The sequence below is a fragment of the Fulmarus glacialis genome, unplaced genomic scaffold (genome assembly GCF_000690835.1).
Source record: "Fulmarus glacialis isolate BGI_N327 unplaced genomic scaffold, ASM69083v1 scaffold30952, whole genome shotgun sequence".
Taxonomy (NCBI): Eukaryota; Metazoa; Chordata; class Aves; order Procellariiformes; family Procellariidae; genus Fulmarus; species Fulmarus glacialis.
Genome location: NW_009199028.1, coordinates 44,318 through 63,415, shown reverse-complemented (window position 1 = coordinate 63,415; position 19,098 = coordinate 44,318). Strand labels below are relative to the sequence as shown.

The following is a 19,098-nucleotide window of genomic DNA, read 5'->3' as shown; positions in this document are numbered from 1 at the left end:
AGATAGGGCTTCTATAGGTGTGACTCTGAACTTTAAAAACTGCAAGGGACATGATTCCTCATTCTGTGACATTGCTGTGAGTTGGTTCCTCTATTTCCTCAAATTCAGGTTCCTAGATTGTACCAACTCTCCTGCCAGCTAGTTTCTGTGGACTCAGTATTTATGGACCTAACAGCACAATAAAGACACCATTATCTTCCTAACCCCTTAGAATCCATAAAGAGAAACATCTTGTTCTTTATAACTACTACATATTTCAGTGCAGTTCTTACAAGACGGAGAACATATTTAACAATATAACACATATAGTGCAAGTTTGTACGGGTAACCGCACATCTGTTCAGAATAAAGTCTTCACATTTCAGGCCCAGAGTTTGCTAAGAAGGTGATCTGATCATATGACCTTTCTTTACCGCTCCATTTGCACAGTGATAACGATGTAATGGAATACAACCTGTCAGATATTTTATCACACAGGCCATTTGGAAAAAACACATAGCGTATCTCTAATCTTTGACAGTGACCAATATCAGCAACAGGCATTTAGACTTTTACTTAAAGTTATGTTACTGAATGGTTTTCTCTAAATTGCTTCAAAGATAATGCACATTTATTAATCAAGTAACACAATTAGACGAGTAGGAACCAAAAGCTCAGATGGACTTCAGGTTTAGTATTTCCTGAATTCAGTTTAAGATGTTTTGCCTTAATTTTATTTATCATGCCTTCTGATTATTTCATGAAAAACTCATGCACTGGATTGAACCTGTGATATATTTATCAACCATTGGCAGAATAATCCATGCCTAAGATATTCTGTTTGAACTGTTTCTGCATATGTTTACCCAACAAATTAACCCTTTCTGCTAGTGGTGCCATTATTCAAGAATATCAAAGCAAAATTTGAGAGACCACACAAAGATAACTGTCGTATTGAATTTTACTATTTGGCTACTACTGCATTCAGATCAATTATTTTTAACTGCAGTTGTGTCTCAGGAACACAGCTTTAATTATGAACTTGATCAGTTAGATTGACTGGTGCTGCATAAACCTAGAACAAGAAGAGCACCAGTCCTCACTTCTCTCATCTGCCTTTTCTCAGCTAATCACTTGCTAATTGTATACAGACAATGAAATAATTTACTTGTTTTCATCTTTATTCCTGTAAAACTAATTTCAGCGGTGGATGGCCGGGTGTATTTTTTTCATCTAGATGAGTAAGGTATATGCATTTTAATAGAGACCTGCTTTGTTGCAGCATCTAATCAGATTTCCATTTTTCAAATGTAGGCCTCAGTACTGCAAATACACATGCATGAATGATGTATATAGTCCCACTGAACTGAGGCAGTGGCACCAGTATTTTAAAGTTACAAACATAATTCTAATACTGTAAACTTTTATGATTGGCAATTCTAGGATCCTAAATCTAAAAAATAACACTCTGCCCTTGAGGCTTCAAAATTTTCATTACCAAAGCTTCCTACACTTCTGGTACTTGCCATGCACTTAGCCCCCCCGTCCCTGGTTGATGGCACTAGGCAATCATAGGTTCCTTATCCATATCAAGATCATAAGACTGTTGCTGAAACTGAACCTTAAGGTAATTTCATAATCTGCCATGATGTCTTCTCATGCTGCTGGGAGCCCAGCCACTTCAATAAGGGACACTAATTACATTAATCAGCAAAGCTCCCAAAATTAGGGTGCTGGAGGAAAAATTTTTAGGCTCATTGCGTATATAATACCATACACTTAAACTCTAATAGTATATATACTACAGTATATATACTGTATATAAAACTGACTGTTTTAAATGGCCATTTCTATCGAAATGCCTTTTTCCCCTTATGCACAGTGCACACAATACCACGAGCATTCTGCATGTTAAGCACTGTGCTATTCAGCAGGCCTTCTTCATAAAATTAATCAAAAAACAAAAATATTTTCCTTTTTTTGAGATATTAAGGAAGCTTAGTTAGCTCTATTAGTATTGCTGTTCCTCCTGAAAAAATTTTAACACAGAACAATGTGGGGTTTTGCCTTTTTGTGCATAGAATATCCTGGGATGGGCCTGGGACATAAGCTGCAGTTTGTTCTTGCAAATTCTCTGATTCTGTTTTATTTCTGCAGGTGACTAGATACTTTCCACTGTAGTCCTTCTTTCTTTTCTCTATGCCAAGAAGAAAGAATGATGCAGTACTTGGAAAAAAGAAAGAGATCATCAGTTTATTTGGTACTGTACCAAATAACGAAGTATTTTCAGCTGGAAAATCAAGAATACCCGTCCTTATTAACACTGCTCACTAAAGAAAATCTAGAGACAAGTTTGTGTTATTAAATAGTTCAATATGCTTAAATGATTTATGTTTTCTCACTTCCCCAATTACATCTTATTACAAGATTTTAGATTTCCCTAATTCAATGGGCACATTTGATTGGGCCACCTATTTCACATTTAATAAAGGGCCATAAATTTAACAGAAACTAAGTTGATTTAATTTAACATCCCTAGTGGATAGATGATACATATTATACTATTTTAAATTTCTTTGGTATAACATAAGCTCACATCTCCATTAAGCTCCTCTACATTTTAAGACACGTTTACTTTATAAATATGATCTTGACTTACAAAACTGAAGTTACAGTATTGAACGCTAAAGCTATATTTGAGTATTTAAAATGTAAACATAATAAAAATGAATTACTATATCAGCATTTTGCATACACTGCTATTATTTTTAATAGATTGCACTATAGAAGAATTAGTGGGCAGGGTAGATAATTGAAATTAAAAGCACACATTAGAGATGAAAGAAGCAGATTTAGTGAAATACATTTTGACACAGCAGTTGTTTCTTGTCAGTTCGATGAGTTTTACTCAGGGGATATCACTTCTGGCCATAATCTACATGCTTCAAATTATAGTCTTCTTTACACACAACTGCTTTTTGTCTGAATTCATGCAAAGTTTGATAAGAGTTATACTTCTGATTTTTCACAGTTTATGGCATTTAATAGTGAATTTTAAGACTGTGTTTATAGAATGGTGTGCATTCAAGAAGACAGAAAAATAAGTGTTTCCTTGCACAGTTAATGTATGCTTATAATGACTTGAGTAATGTCTGATCTTAATTAAATACTTATTTAAAAGGATATGGTCCCATTTTTAGAATGTTTATCCAGCCCCAACAAAATGTCAAAGTAAACTAACTGTCAGCCTGAGTGCCTGTGAATACCTTGTATAAAGGTACTCCCCAAAAGAAACAAAGAATCTAGAAGCAAGGAGAGGTGTTGAAAACAGTCTTAAATTTATAAACACCAATTCTTAGCTTATAGGTGCATTCAACATAGACAGATCAGAAAGGATGAAGTGTGTCTCAGATTTGAGGTGAACATATCAGGGCATTGTGACTGAATAGCGTTTATAGATGTATTCAAAGAGTAATGAAGGTACTGAATATAACAGGGGAAATATTTATGCCCACACACCAAAGCAGTTATTTCTTTCACTGGAACTCAAAATTTCAGTATTTGTGGGCAGATAGTTACTCTTAGAAAGTTCTGAACAATATACTTTGAACAATAATCTGTTATTGAAAGGTTAAATGATATTTCCAGTTATCAGTAGTTTATTCTCAACAGCTCATTAACATTGGACTAAAACAGAAAGGAAATATTGCAAAGAAGAAAAATAGATGAATGAAAGCTATATAATTTAGATGTAAAAATTACTCCATTTTCCTTCTGGTTCAAGCTATTATACGTGGCTCAAGTGTACCCTTGTCATTCAAGCTATTGCAGCAATAGAAGCCATTTAGTCTTAGATTTTAATCTTAAAATCTCACTTTGTCCAAATCTATTAGATTCTGAGAAAGTCTTAATGAAACCTGAATAAGAATAGGAAGCCTTTTTTTTTTTTTTCCCAGTTGTCATAACCAGATAGAATTTATTCAGAAAAAAAATCGGAATATATATCCAGGGATATACTGGAAAGTTAATATATCACATATTCAGAGGAAATAGGGCTATTTTCCCCAATGATATTCCATGCAAATATTCAACTGAGAGAGGGAAATAGAAGGAAAAAATACTTGTCCTTTACAAAGTCTAGCCCTTAATTAGCGCTTCTACTACGGCTTTTGCTGTTTTATTTAATCTTATACACACACATGCATTAGGTACAGATAAGTGCAGGAATCTGAATATTAAAACTGAATGCCTTTAATATCATAATATGTCACAGTCAGCTAATATGAGAAGATTACAGTCAATTGCTTTCCCTTGTTTTGTACCAGTTTCAAAGTATTTTTTCAATTCAATTATTACCTCACTCCTGCAGAAATTTTCATCCATTGTTCTCTTTGAAGATTTGTACCTAACAATTCAAATTTACATAAATCCATAAACATAGCTTTCAGAATCCACCATTTCACCTCAAGTAAAAGGAGAAAGATCTGAGAGTGAAGGGCCTATTTTATCCTTCATGGACTGGGGAGGGTAAGGTTTTCCCAAGCACCCAAAAGAATTGGATGTTTAGCTGATTTTGATGCTTTTGTTAATTCCATTAATACCTGACTACTAAGATTTCACAAAGGATGCATAAGACTGGCTTTTTTTTTCTAGTTCAGTATGGCTTAGAATGGCAGATAACACTTTTTGGTTAACAGGTACAAGAAGACCCCCTGTATTTTCTCCTTTTTATGACATTTACTTAAGTCATCGCTATTTGGTTTGTCCTTGCTTTTCAAATTTTGCAGCTGACTTAGAGTTTATTTGCGCCCTTTCTTTTTTTTTTTAGTTGGGTACACAATGAATGATCTCATTTTTGAATGGCAAGAAAAGGGAGCAGTTCAAGTAGCAGAAGGTCTCACTCTGCCACAATTTCTGTTGAAAGAAGAAAAGGATTTATGTTACTGCACCAAGCATTACAATACAGGTAGGAAAGCATATTAGTGATTAAAATTGGAAAGACATTTAACATTTATTGTTATTTTGGAAAGTTGTTGGGTTTTTTTTTTTACATATTGTCACTGAACTCACCAGAAGATTAAAAAGTACAGGTGCATTGTGCAGGATAATGCAGTCCTAAATAACTGACACAACAAAATAAAACTACCTGAAGGCTGATCAATCTTGTATTTCAGTAAGCTTAGGAAATACATAGTTGAAATAATTCAGAAGCAATTCAGTCAGGAGTTTTATTTTTACAATGGGTGCCATGACCACATGTACACAGTGGGATATGAAGCACTGCTGAAATCCAAAGGTCCGTACGTGGTGCACTAAGCATGTGCTGGCTCAGTCAGGAAAAAGGGACACAAGATTGCCAAGCCAGCTGTCCCTGCCCTAGTTCATACAGTAAGGGGGCAATGCAAACAAGCTGAAAGGATCTTTAGTGTACAATGGCCAGGTGTCCAAACTAGACGTGGCCTTTCTGGGTTGAAGCCTTTGTAGAACTGCCATCATCTTTGTAGAACTCATAATCTCTGGGATTATTTGAAAAGGAGGGGGTTTAACATTAATAATATAGTTATTTTATTTTAAATTGTAAAAAAATTATGTCAATAACTGGACAATCACTAGCATAATAATCCTCAAAAAACATGTAGCAAAGGCTAAGAATGAATAGCTTCCATCTTCTCATGAGAAAAAAAAAACTAGAACTCTTTTATTCTAATCCATATCTCTCTTAATTTCTGCTCTCCAGTATGATTCTGGATTAAATGTATCTTGAAATTTAAGTTTACAATGATTTATTTGGATTCTGCTGAAATGGCAGAGGGGAGAAAATTAAATAGGTGGCATTCATAAGGAATGTCCTGCTGCAAGCAAAATTAAGGAAGAGTGTTTTTCAACACTGAGTTTTATCACAGCTGCCATGGTGCCCTAAGGGAGGGAAAGGTTTTGTAATAATTTCCATTTAGAGTGGGGAGATTTTGAAGTGTTCCCTAAAATAAATTGGAAATACAAACCATGCACTTTTACTGTACAAGTACTAGTATCTGCCTAATCCTTAAAAACCTTCCAAAAATAGAGATACATATCCTGTAGCAGGGTAATTTCTTCACTCAAACATCCCTTTGTTAATGATAGTAATGAAATTCATATTATTCCTTTTTTCTTTTTACCATAATCCTTATGACAAAGAAGAAAATTTTATTTTCATTATTTTTCTCTGTCTCCTTTGAGATATATAGGCAACCTCTTCTTCCTTCTTAGGATTCCTCTGCTTTTGTGCCATTTTAACATGTGCCTGTAACTGTACAGTGACATTAAAAAATGAGAATTTGTGGTAGAAAGTATTCTCCTCATTTTTCCAAAGTTCTTTTGGACAATATGATGCATTAAAAATCTCTAACTGAGGAATTAAAACATTACTATGGTACTTAATCTGATATTGAACGGAAACCTGTTTTAAAATGTCAGAATTTCCGGTGGTTTCCAAACATCTCATCCAAAGCTGAATTGTACTCTTACTCGTTTGTCTGAGAAATTTCATTACAATCATCAGAGTTTAAACCTTTTGATTTTGACAGAAACTTCATTTTTTCAATATTTTTGAGCCACTCCCTTTTTCTTCGTAACCTGTGTTTCAAGCCTATTTAAGTTGGTATTAATTTTCTTCCAAGCAGAAATAGGAAAACATGCTAGGCCTAGGCATAACACACCAGGTTGCATGGGGTCAACTTACATCTACTGTCTTTTTCACCGTGGCCCTAAAACGAGCTGAGAAGTGGGAGCAACAGATGTTATTACCTGCATGTGAGGTCTCATGACTCTCAAAATGTGCCTGTGAGATGAGTGTGCTTATCCTGGCACACATGTCACACTTGCAACCACTGTCACATTTAGGTGGGAGAAGGGGTTTACTGTTAGCTCTAGAGGACAGTGTGGCCAATCATCAGTCTGTTATATTTCTGTATTGCTTTGGCCAAACTGCATTTCTGTGGCCAAACAGGTGCTCTAAAATGTGAGTGCAGCCCACAACGCTGAAAAGATGGCTGAAGTTCGTGCCTCTACTTAAAAAAATAATTGGACCATTTAATTTGTCCATAAAAAGTTGAGCCATTTACTAACACAGAAAACTTGGAAGCCTGGATGCAAGCACCCACCATACACTTCAGGATGAAGACTTTAAAAGACCTCCGCAAACAAGAAGACAATTGCACAGCTGTGGGACCTGCCTATGACTGGCAGGGAAAAAAAATGTAATGCTGAGTGGCACTGGCTGCAGGCAGAAGGTTATTTCCTCACCAGAGGAAGCAGCAAAGTGGCCTGCTCTGAATTACAGCTCCAAAATTACAGGTACAAATCTGGAAAAACTTCGGCAGGGCAAACCAGAAAGAAAAGTTTTACTCATGCAGAACTACATTTATTGTGATATTCTCCTTTTCAGGATAACAGTATTTTCTCCCGAGTATTTTTTTTTATTCAAGTCTTCAGTATGAAGTTAATTTAATTAAATTAGAGGGGCTTGGTTTGGTTTCTAGGAAGGTGGGAGTGCCTTTCATTTCTTTGTTACAACCAGTGTTATTAACTACCGTGTATAGGCTAAAAAACCCCAAACATTATATTAAAAGACAACAACAACTAAGAGTTTCTTTTCCTCTATTAGGTCATATAATAGAATCATAGAATGGTTTGGGTTGGAAGGCATCTTAAAGATCATCTAGTTCCAACACTCCTGCCATGGGCAGGGACACCTTCCACAGACCAGGGTGCTCGAAGACCCATCCAACCTGGCCTTGAACACTTCCAGGGGTGGGGCATCCACAACTTCTCTGGGCAACCTGTTCCAGTGCCTCACCACCCTCATAGTAAAGAATTTCTTCCTAATATCTAATCAAAATCTACCCTCTTTCAGTTTAAAACTGTTACCCTTCGTTCTATCGCTACACTCCCTGATAAAGAGTCCCTCCCCATCTCTCCTGTAGGACCCCTTTCAGTACTGGAAGGCCGCTACAAGGTCTCCCCAGAACCTTCTCTTCTCTGGGCTGAACAACCCCAAATCTCTCAGCCTGTCCTCATACAGGAGGTGCTCCAGCCCCCTGATCATCTTCGTGGCCCTCCTCTGGACCCACTAGAGTAGGTCCATGTCTTTCTTATGCTGGGGACCCCAGAGCTGAACACAGTACTCCAGGTGGGGTCTCACGAGAGTGGAGTAGAGGGGCAGAATCACCTCCCTTGACTTGCTGGCTACGCTTCTTTTGATGCAGCCCAGGATGTGATTGACTTTCTGGGCTGCTAGTGCACATTGCCGGCTCATATTCAGTTTTTCATCCACCAATACCCCAAAGTCCTTCTCCGCAGGGCTGCTCTCAATCCACTCATCACCAAGCCTGTACCCGTGTTTGGGATTGCCCTGACCCAGGTGCAGGATCTTACACTTGGCCTTGTTGAACTTCATGAGGTTCGCATGGCCCACCTCTCTAGCCTCTCAAGGTCTCTCTGAATTGGCATCCCTTCCCTCTAGAGTATCAAGCATACCACACACAGCTTGGTGTCATCCACAAACTTTCTGAGGGTGCACTCAACCCCACTGTCCATGTCCCCGACAAAGATGTTAAATAATACTGGTCCCGTCCCAGTACTGATCCCTGAGGGACCCCACTCATCATTGGAATATGTGACCAGTAATGTGCTTTCTTAATGCTCCTGCAATGAGATACTGTAGACAGATACCCCTTTAGGATACTCCACAAGAAACAAAAAAAATCGTTTTTCAAAACTAGAAATAAAGCCCATTTCTCTGGCCTACAACAGATTAGATTAAAAGATTCTTAAAAGAACGCTAAGAAACTGCAGTTGGTACAATAAGTGTCCAAAGAAGAGTTTTCAATTTAAGTTTAGTTGACAGAAAGTTTTTCTGAGACATCCCGTAAAACAGAAGAAAAACCCCAAAAGTCTCCCTGTGAAACAAATTAACATGAAGCTTCAGGACAGTATGTGGAAACTCATCAGCGCATGTGTCATCAGTGTTTCATGCGCAATTGAAAATGGATCACTGTAACCACAGCTTGAAAAACAAACTGCTTCTAAATATAGGGATATGACAGTTTCAGCAACAGTACAGCATAATGGCTCATCAAGTCTTGTGTTCTGAAGTGACGCAACAACATTTCTGGCTATTTTCATGTTTTTGTGTCCACTGGCATATCCGCAGTGACAAATTTGGGAAGTGAAATAGAATCTTAACAACCAGAAAAATCACATGTGAGCAATGGATGGTCTTGCTTTACTTCATCCTCATTCACTTCCTATGTCACGTGCATTGCTCCCCTAGGCTTTTATGCAACACCCAATTCTAATTTCAATCACAGGTAATTTCAATCACGGCTGCAAAAAGCCCAATATACGAAGCATGAATTTATACACAATAGCATTGGCTAACAGGCACAAACAGAAATACTCTGAATCTCTTTACTTCACCACCATGGATAGTGCACTACACCTGCACTTGAATGATGCTGCTCAGAACTGTCATGTCTATTGATGGGTGATGGCTCAAAGTACTGGATGTAGTGGTCCTGGAAACAGCGGAGCTATGGTTACTACACTCACCACCAGAACTGGTAGGTTCTGTATGTGACCGTTTCTGATAACTCTGTATCCTTAAATCTGCGATCTTGATGAACGGCCCGCTTCCTTAATTCCACATTCCCCACTCAACCTCCTAACACATCCATCCCAAACACAATCTTTTCTCATGATCCCTTTGGTTCTCCCTTAAGGTCAAACAAGTTGCTTAACAATCTGTAGATTGTGCCCCTTCTAGGTCCTATCTTCAACTGACTTAATGCCTTATATTGGCCCATTTTGCTGCCAACATGATAGTGATTACAGGGGACATAGCTTTGATGCCTTACTCTGACAAGAACTCAAACCCCTACTTGTTTTGACAAATACCTAAACCATTCTTTTTGAGACTATAGCAGTGATTTTTAAGCCATGGCTTTTTAACCCCTCAGGGTTTTTTCATAGACCACTTCTCAGAAAAGGAAGTTTGTACTTTCTATCCAGGATGTATTCTATAGGTGTGAAATGTTTTAAGCTGCTTAGTCCTTCACTGAAAAAGGAGAAATTATAAACACTTTGAAAAACAAACAGAGTCTATGACAGGCTGAGGACATGACCATCCCTAGACACAGAAAACAGCACTGCCTTGGGACTAGTCTTTCACATCACAAGAATTCTGTTCAACTTGATATCTGTTCTGGTGACTTCTGTTCAACTCCGTATCTGCCACGCTCCCAGGCCTTTCCTGCAGAACTGCTACCTGCCCAGAACATCCCCAGTCTGCACCAGTGCTTGGGGTTACCCCATCCTCATTGCAGAACTGTGCATTTGTCTTTGCTGACTGTCATGATGTTGCAGCGGGTCTGTTCCTCCAGCCTACGGAGGTCCCTCTGAATGGCAGCTTGGTCCTCCATTCTGAGAGAGATGGGAAGTGCAAATTCATCAAGCTGAAAAAAAATTAGTTGCTCTTTTCCACATTTATTTTCAACTTTCTTTCACTGCAGTCATTATCAATCTTACACAAATATTAAGTTTACCACCTGCCCCAGTATTTGTTTCCAAAGTCCCTTCCTTCCTGACCAAGAACTTACGTAGTCATTGGCAGGTGACAGCACCAGCACCAATATCCCCCAATATGCCACTGATATCCACAGACTGTGACTTGAAAAAAAAGCTGAATGGTAGTACATTCCTACAGTCGTTTTGTGAATCTTGGCTTTAGATACATAGACACCAGCCATATATATGAGAACTCCTCTAGTTCTACATGCCAGACACTCAAAAATCATCATTTCTAGTCAGGCTGCATGATCACAGATACAGCCTGAATGTTTCACCATGAGGAAAAGGCACATACCTTTATAAGCAGTTTTTTATCTGCAAAATATACTCAAATTGCAATTTATATTTCAGTGCAAATGGCAAAAAGTATCTAGAGACTGCACTTACCACGTGATTTTTAATTACCCTGTCTCCTTCTTAGAGAGGTATGAAAATAATTTCAGCTAACTTTACTTATATGTAATCAATATTATAGACACAGTCTCTTGAAATAACCAGCTTTGCACATACATGTAATTAATGGAGTATCTTGTTTATTTAAGAAATTTTATAATGGGAAGGCAAAAGGACAGAAAGTATTTAACTGTATTTCAGTAATAAGTAAAGCAGAATGCCTCTTAAATGGCAGTGTAACATTCTGGGAGGAGTAAAAAGGAAGTCTTTTTACTGAACAAGGTAAACTCAGCTAGACTGCTTGCCTAGTGGTGATTCTGATAATGACTCAAACAGAAGAGAAAGTAAAAGGAGCAGAACTGCCTCATGGAAAAGTCAGTTTATATATTTCATTTTCCTTCTTCATGCTTTCTGTGAAAATCATCTGCCATCATGATTACAGTGTGATACATAACACACTGTACTTTGTAGCCAAGAGAGGTTAATTGTGGCCTTATTTTAGCAGATGCAGAGCAAAAAGAAAGCACATAACAAAAGGCAGAAGGAAAGTGCTGGTGGTCTATGTCATCCCTCTTACAGCAATATAGTTTATTTCATTCTGAGACTATGTCTTGTTTTTAGCCAAACAGTTATTTCAGTTAGAACATAAAATTGTCCTCAGAAAATTTCTTTCAATGTTATTAACTTCAAAAATAGAAAGCTTTCCATTTGGGCTTCGGGATTGGGGTTTTTTTTCCATTAATCCAGTTTGTCTGAGGACGCTTGGAGCCAATACCCTCACTCTCACTAAAGACAATAGCAACCTTTGCCAAGATGATTCTGTCCTATATACTAGATAACCTAAAACATTAAGGCTCACATATGCAGGGCACTTAACAAAAGCCTTGATTAATTACATGATGAATGATTTGGTTTCAAAAATCAAAACTTCGTCTGTCTGGGGCTCTAACACATACATAAAGGACTAGCTTTCTACTACCTAGCACACCAAAATGTCCCAGCTCAGGATGAGATGAGTGCCAGAACCAGCCTTAAGAAAGGGCTGGAAAAATACAGCAAAGACAAAGACTATTATGGCCTGCAGTTAGATCATGTTAGGTTGCAGCCAAATAGCAATCTAAAAGCCTCTCACAACTTATTGTCAGTGTGAGTTTTCCTGCAATAGACATTTGTTTTGAGTAAATGTTGGTCCTTTTTTCCATCATACAAAGGTACAGAGAGTAGACAAGAATATTCAAACCATTGCAATGGCAACTATTTAGTGAGAAACTGGGAATCCAAGGTATTAATCATTAGAAAACAATGAAAGTCATAAAGTGCAGTAGCCACATTGCATCAATCCATACAAACTCTGATTATTCAACTAAACAGCATCTTGAGAATTGCAGTTACTCAGCTACCGTTTCTTCTTATCCTCCCTCTAGGACTACCATCACAGCACCTTAGAAATATAATTTAGTTTGTACTGTTTCTCCTTTGAAGCTAGAAGTAGAGCCCTAGCTAGACCTTGCAGGGTGTGGGGTTTTTTTTCCTCAAGATTTTTTTTTTTTTTTAAATAAACATTATCTAGACATTCTACTTTATCCATATAAAGTGCTTTCAGGTTCCCTGTCTATAAAACCACTCTGCAGAGCAACTTATGTGCAAAGACTATAGTACCAAAACCGTACATCCAGAATCTCACACTAGCATTGGGTTACTATCATTTTATCTAGCTAATCTAGATAAAACCCAATTTTACCTAGATATCTCAATAAAGCTAGCTTTTTATCTACCTACTTTAATGAATCTCTTCAGAGACACTTATGAGATAGCAAACATTAATTAGGCAATTGGTGTGACTATATTCACCACAGTAATCTGTACTGCATTTTCTATTCCTTTCTCCTGTCTCCCTGTTTCTTGAGTCCACCTGTTGTTTTGTCTTACAAGAAGTCTTTAACTTTGGCTTCTAGAAGAGAGGACTGTCTTTACTTTTCTCTCTGTAGAGAAAAGTGTGCCAGCTGGCTTTTGCAATATGTTGTCTTTCCCACATAAAATGAGGAACTGTGATTTTTACAAGTCTAAAAATGGTAAACACTGCAGAGGTTCAGAATAGCACCTAGAAATAAATACTCTGTCTAACACAATTTTCAAGCTCAGATTGATCTTGAATGCTTAGGATGTTTATGGGGAGTAGAGGACTTGAGCTGCTTAAGAAAGGGATTTCCAGAAGACAGACAAATGGGAGAAGCTCTATATTGTATTAAGGGATCTAAATCTAAGTCAGCCATTTAGGCTGAGCATATCCTATCCACTGAAGAAGTCTCACTCTTCCCTTCTCCTTTCCTGCTGTCTCTCAGTACTTAACCTCATGTTAAACCTGTGTCTCTAGCTGTTTTTCAAGGGGGAAAATGCAGTGCTAGAGCAGAGGACCATCATCACAGTTCAATTGCCCCAGGAATCTGTTAGCAAATTTCCATAGCTAGCAATATCCTGGCCCTTGGGCTGGCTGTTTGTTGGTCATCAGTCACTGGTAAAAACAGAATTGTGTAGTCTACATACATATTTACAGATGTGTTGGAGTCAGAATATAAAATATCCGCTTCCCAGATCTAAGACGCATACTCTGCAGGGCTTCATAAAGATTTATTCAGATTTGCTCAACTTAGTTTAGTTCAATTTTGCTAAGCTTTGAACCGTTCTCTATTCAGCAAGTATAAAATCCTTCAGTAAATAGTTTAATGTAATTTCATTAAGCTATATATTCTTTAGGCCACAGTCTTCTCTACATCTATAAAATATTTCACAATAGACAAGATATTAGTGTTATCAATGGCTTTTCTTATAAGGAAAGCCAGATTATGACTTACTAGTATCTAAAGTAGTATCAAGAACTAGCACCTTCAGTAGATATCTCTCCATTCTGCATGGACTAACAGTTGAATCTCTGCATGTTTAGTTCCTTTTTTTTGTTTATACTTATTCATTTTATATTTTGTTATTAATTTTTAATTTCATAGTTATTTAATAATTATTATTCGCTTATCTTTATTAATTATTTTTCAGGCACACTATTTCCTTGGCTTAGTTTCCTAAGGTGATTCTCCATTATGAAAACTTTCTGTGTAGCTTCAGAAACAGCTACTCAGCCTTCCTGGGAATTGCAAATGTGACCATGATATTGTAAGGGTACAGTAAGAAGAGCTATCCCTAAGGGATATCTTAAGGGTTGCTAAAAAGGGTTGCAAATACATTTAAGTTCTACGAACTATGCCTCTGGAGCAGTTTGAGGCAGATGAAACTGAAAAGAAGGACTCCGTATGGACTGAAAGCTACTACTTATGCTTGATTTCCCTTGTACATTCCACAGTGCTGGCAGTGCCTTTTAATCACATAGACATACTGCTGCCTGCATAACCCACTGGTTAAACAACACCTGCCATGGTCCAAGGAGGCTGTGCAGTGTGAAGGAGTGCTAAGGTAGAAAATTGCTCTTCTGTTGTTACCCACAGTTGGCCACAGCAGCAACAACCAGAAAAAGATTATGTGACCTAGACACTGACCCCCAAGAAAAGCCACTTATACTTTCCGGGGGAAAGAAAAATCATATAGACTGACTGGAATATATATTTTTCCACTAGAATATTGGTTTCAGTGTGGACATGGCATTAAAATCATGCCAGATCTGATATTGTTACCAAAGAACTTGTGTAAGAGAGAAAAATACACCATCACATGTATATATACCAGTATGTTCACTTCATGTGCATAGGTACAGCATTCAGCAAAGCAACACTTGTGGTGCCTTTATCACACTTGAATCCCTGGTTAGGCTAGACTTACAAACACAAAGAAGTTTACCTCCGTTTCAGGAAAAAATGCGTATCCTTTAGGAAGCCCTCAATAGCTGTTCTTTCTTTTGCATTAAAAAAATCTGTCCATTGCATGGATTGTGTGCACGTCTATATTTAGCTATGGTCTGAAACTAGCATCGTGCCTTAATTTGTTACTCAATGTCAGCAAAACCACATCACCACAAAGGTTTCGTATACTCCTCCTAGCCACTCTCCGTGACGTTTACAGTGCATATCAGAATGAACGCGAGCTTATCCCACATGTGCTGCGAATCAATTATCAGAGCAATGCTCTTAGCTGCTTGTCTACCTCCTTCCCCAGCTGAGATGACTTAATGGGTATGTCTCTTCTGATCCATTCAAGCATCCAGTCAAATAGATTAAATCACAGCTAACCTGGCTTTGAATTTGGAATGGAATACAGGAAGAGAAAGGAGGCCAACAGCTGGATGCTGGCTTCAGCTGGGAAACAACAGCACAGCCTCTGCTGGCTGCCTCCTAGCTGAAGCTCACATCTGCTAGTGCAAACGTTTTTTTTTTTTCCATTCTGCTTCATTAGTCAAGTTTATGCAGGTGGTTCTGATCTCAGCCAGGAAGGGCAAAAACTAACATCAACCCTTCCACACTTAGACCAGCAACTGCTGCAACTGCAGTGCCAAGACTGACTTCCAGCTGCTGCCTTTCTCCTCTGCTGTCTTCCACTGGTGAGAAAGCCAATAGTCAGCAGTGCAGTAACAGAGAGAAGTGTCTACCTGGGTAGCCACCAGTCTCCCCGGGGAGTTGCCCCATATTAAGCTAATTTTTCAGTGCTGCACTGGAACAGAGCAAATGAGGAACAGAGTGGTCTTGACTGGGAAGCAGTGGACATATGACTGGCATGTCCATAAACTCCCTGGGCCTAAGACAAAAACAGGACTCTAAGTCACACATTCTGTGGAGTTAAGCAAAGATATTTTTCCACTTTGAGACACACTTCACTTTCTTTTTTTCATTTTTTTGTTTTGTTTTTGGTTTGTTTTTGGTTTTGTTTTTTTTACCTTGGCCAATGATGTTTACAAAAATACAAAACCAAGCAAAGAAATCATTCAGTGTAATTCCTCTGACACATCACTCAGTCCCAGTTCTGGCCTCTTCATAACCCCGTCTCTTTTCTCTCCTTTTCTGTGGTTACAATATATTCCATTTGCACTCCTTTCATTCAGAATCTCTTTCATTTTGTTAGGGTTCTGTTGTCCACAGCTGGAAGAGACTGTCCACAGTCTCTTTCTCCTTAGTTCAAACCTGGCAAACTTTCCACTACATAAAAATAAACCACATCAGAGCTAATATATTATTTATTGCTCCTTGTTTAGGACCACAGTATTTTTGTGCTGAGATCTCTGTAATAGTTCAAGCCCACTTGAGTACTCAGGAAAGAGACTCTTATCCCACCTTTCTCTAGAGAAAAAAAACATTGCACAAGCAATAGCCAATGTTTATTGGCACTCCAATTAAGCATATATTACCCATTCTGACGCTGCTTAGTTTTTCTTCCTAATTTGTTTTGAAAGAAGAATATAGGACCCTATAAGAAGAAAATGTTGCATGTTGAACTGTAATTCTTGCTGATACGATGCCAAATAAAATGGCTTTGCAAGAGACCTAGATTTGGTTGATGCATTTCTGTCACTCCTTACCACCATGATTTACTGTGATGTATGAGAGAGAGAGGGACTGCTGCTGTCCAAGGCTGCTGAATTAACAGAACAAATGTCACAAAAAAGAAATCTTCAGGGTAAGGACCAGCTTGAAGTAAGAATATGATTCCGACAAAGGCCAGTCAGAGCAGAACTTCTAGTTATGTGGGGTGTGCTGAACTGCTAAGTAAGTAAAAGAATGTATCATATGTAAATATCCTTTTGAAGATACTGGAAGAGAAACGTGGGGGGAAATCCTGGCCTTCTCTGAAGAAAACACCAAAATTCCCATTCACTTTGTTAAACCAGGACTTAATTCCTTGATTGAAGCAGAAATCAGTTTTGAAGCTGGGGCAGCAGATGCTTAAGCCAGGATTTGGAACACATTTCAGGAGTGTAGGTAGGATTCGGAAAGCACTGGCAATTAGGAATGGAACTGAGCTGGCAGATATAAAACTCCTGAGATAGATCATGTCATTTTAAAATTGAACATCATAACTACCGTCTTTCTAAATATGTTTTTTTTAGTTCCTCAGTAGAATAAAAATGTCATACAATCACATTTACTATGACATCGTAGAAAGAACTGGTGGCCTGTTAATAGAACTGTTATGAAAATAACAAAGTTCAGAAGATATTTCCAAGCACTTAATACACCTAGAATAAAAACATTACAGTTTGACTTTATCTGAAACTCATTTCTGTGTGCCTAACACTATTGTCACAGCATAATACACAATACATTAAATTAGTATAGGATAAGATCATAAATAAGTCTATTACATTATACTTTTGAGTTGGAACAGTTTGAAGGGGGGTAAAGGGAGAGATTTAGCAAAATCTCCTATTGATCACCCACACTGATCTTACTACATTTTTTCCAAATTCGTTGGATTAAAAAAAAAAGAAATTTAAGCTTAAAATTGAACCAAAAGGTAAAGGAGACTTCATACAATGGGAGAGCAAACCTTTTCTTTGCATACTGCACTATTTCTAAACACTAAGTGGGATAACAAGTGTGATCACACAGAGGAACTTTCCTATGTCATAATGATTTGTGTTTCGGTCATCTCTTTATAAGGAAAGAAGAGTTCCAGAGCTTATCGAATTCTTAAAGTTTCAGTTTTCTCTCTGCTGTCTTTCCAGTAGATAATCCTGTTATAATGGGGACCTTACATATTAAAAATCACTGAAGAGAAATCAAAACATTCATCTTTCATGAGATAATAAATATATTTGACGGAGTGTAAATTCTTTAGAGGGTGCACTAGATGTTGACATTAAAGAACATTCTATTTCTATTGAATATTTCTTCTTTGTTACAAAAAGGAAAGTTTACATGTATTGAAGTCCGATTTCACCTTGAGAGGCAGATGGGTTACTATCTCATCCAGATGTACATACCGAGCCTCTTGATCGTCATTCTCTCCTGGGTGTCATTTTGGATCAATATGGATGCAGCTCCAGCCAGAGTGGCTTTAGGCATAACAACTGTACTGACCATGACAACACAAAGCTCAGGTTCACGAGCATCTCTTCCAAAGGTAGGCAGAATTTCCTTTGTTTGTACCACATTAGTCATAATGCTATGTGGCAAATAAATACCTTCAGTCAACCTTATGTGTTTTAATTGTTAGCATTTAAGCATCTTCTAAAGGATATAAATAACTTCAAAATATTTACTTCTCTCCTGTCTCAACTACTTAGCCAACCACATACCTACTAAATTCCATAAACCTCAGCAAGTGATGAAAGCGATATTATTCAGTACTACATAAATGCTGCTTGTTAATAGTTGACTAGCTCATCCTTTTCCAGATGCCAGTATCTGATGACATGCTAGCAAATATGACTGAATTTCTAAAGGTCGTAGATTCCAACCTGTTCTCAATGATATTGCTTTCCCAAAACCTGCCTACATTATGAATTAACTTACCAGTTACAAACATATTTACATTAAAATGTAGAAAAATGTGAAGCTAAATAGCTCCAAACAATTCTATAAAGAATGGTTCCCTGCACAATGTAAATAACTTAAAGTATATTTCTATAATTAACTATTTAAATTTTCTGACTTGTCATTGCTTTAAAGATTTTCTTTTTCATTTTAAGGGTTATTCCTTGACCATTTTCATGTGCCATTGCAGTTAATAGAAATAAAACCTATACAAGAAAAACACACAAAGTCCACTTCCGTATTAGTTTTAACATGGTATTTTTAGGTTATTTTGGTGTCCTGGTTTCAGCTGGGATATGGTTAAATTTCTTCCTAGTGCTGTGTTTTGGATTTGGTATGAGGAGAATGTTGATAACACACTGATGTTTTCAGTTGTTGCTAAGTGCCCTCCTAGTCCAAGGACAGCTCCCATGCCTACTGACTGAGCTAGGTACACAAGATGGGAGGGAACATAATCAGGACAGCCAGCCCAGCTGGCTAATGGGGTATTCCATACCATGTGACATCATGCTCAGTATATGAATGGTAGGCGTGATCCAGGAAGTACCGAGCGCTACTTGGTTATCGGTCAGCGTGGGTCGTGAGCAATTGCATTGTGCATCACTTGTTTTGTATATTCTATCATTACCATTATTATTTTCCCTTTTCT

General features: G+C 37.7%; 1 protein-coding gene across 1 annotated transcript in view; it reads left to right on the top strand.

The window, feature by feature from the left end:
* The window catches only part of LOC104073378 (glycine receptor subunit alpha-3), a 69,911-nt gene that overhangs the window by 40,213 nt on the left and 10,600 nt on the right, over positions 1 to 19,098 (top strand). The window contains exons 5-6 of the mRNA XM_009573107.1: positions 4,808 to 4,945; positions 17,822 to 18,036. Coding sequence (XP_009571402.1) covers positions 4,808 to 4,945; positions 17,822 to 18,036 — 353 coding nt within the window. The remainder of the gene's footprint in view (positions 1 to 4,807; positions 4,946 to 17,821; positions 18,037 to 19,098) is intronic.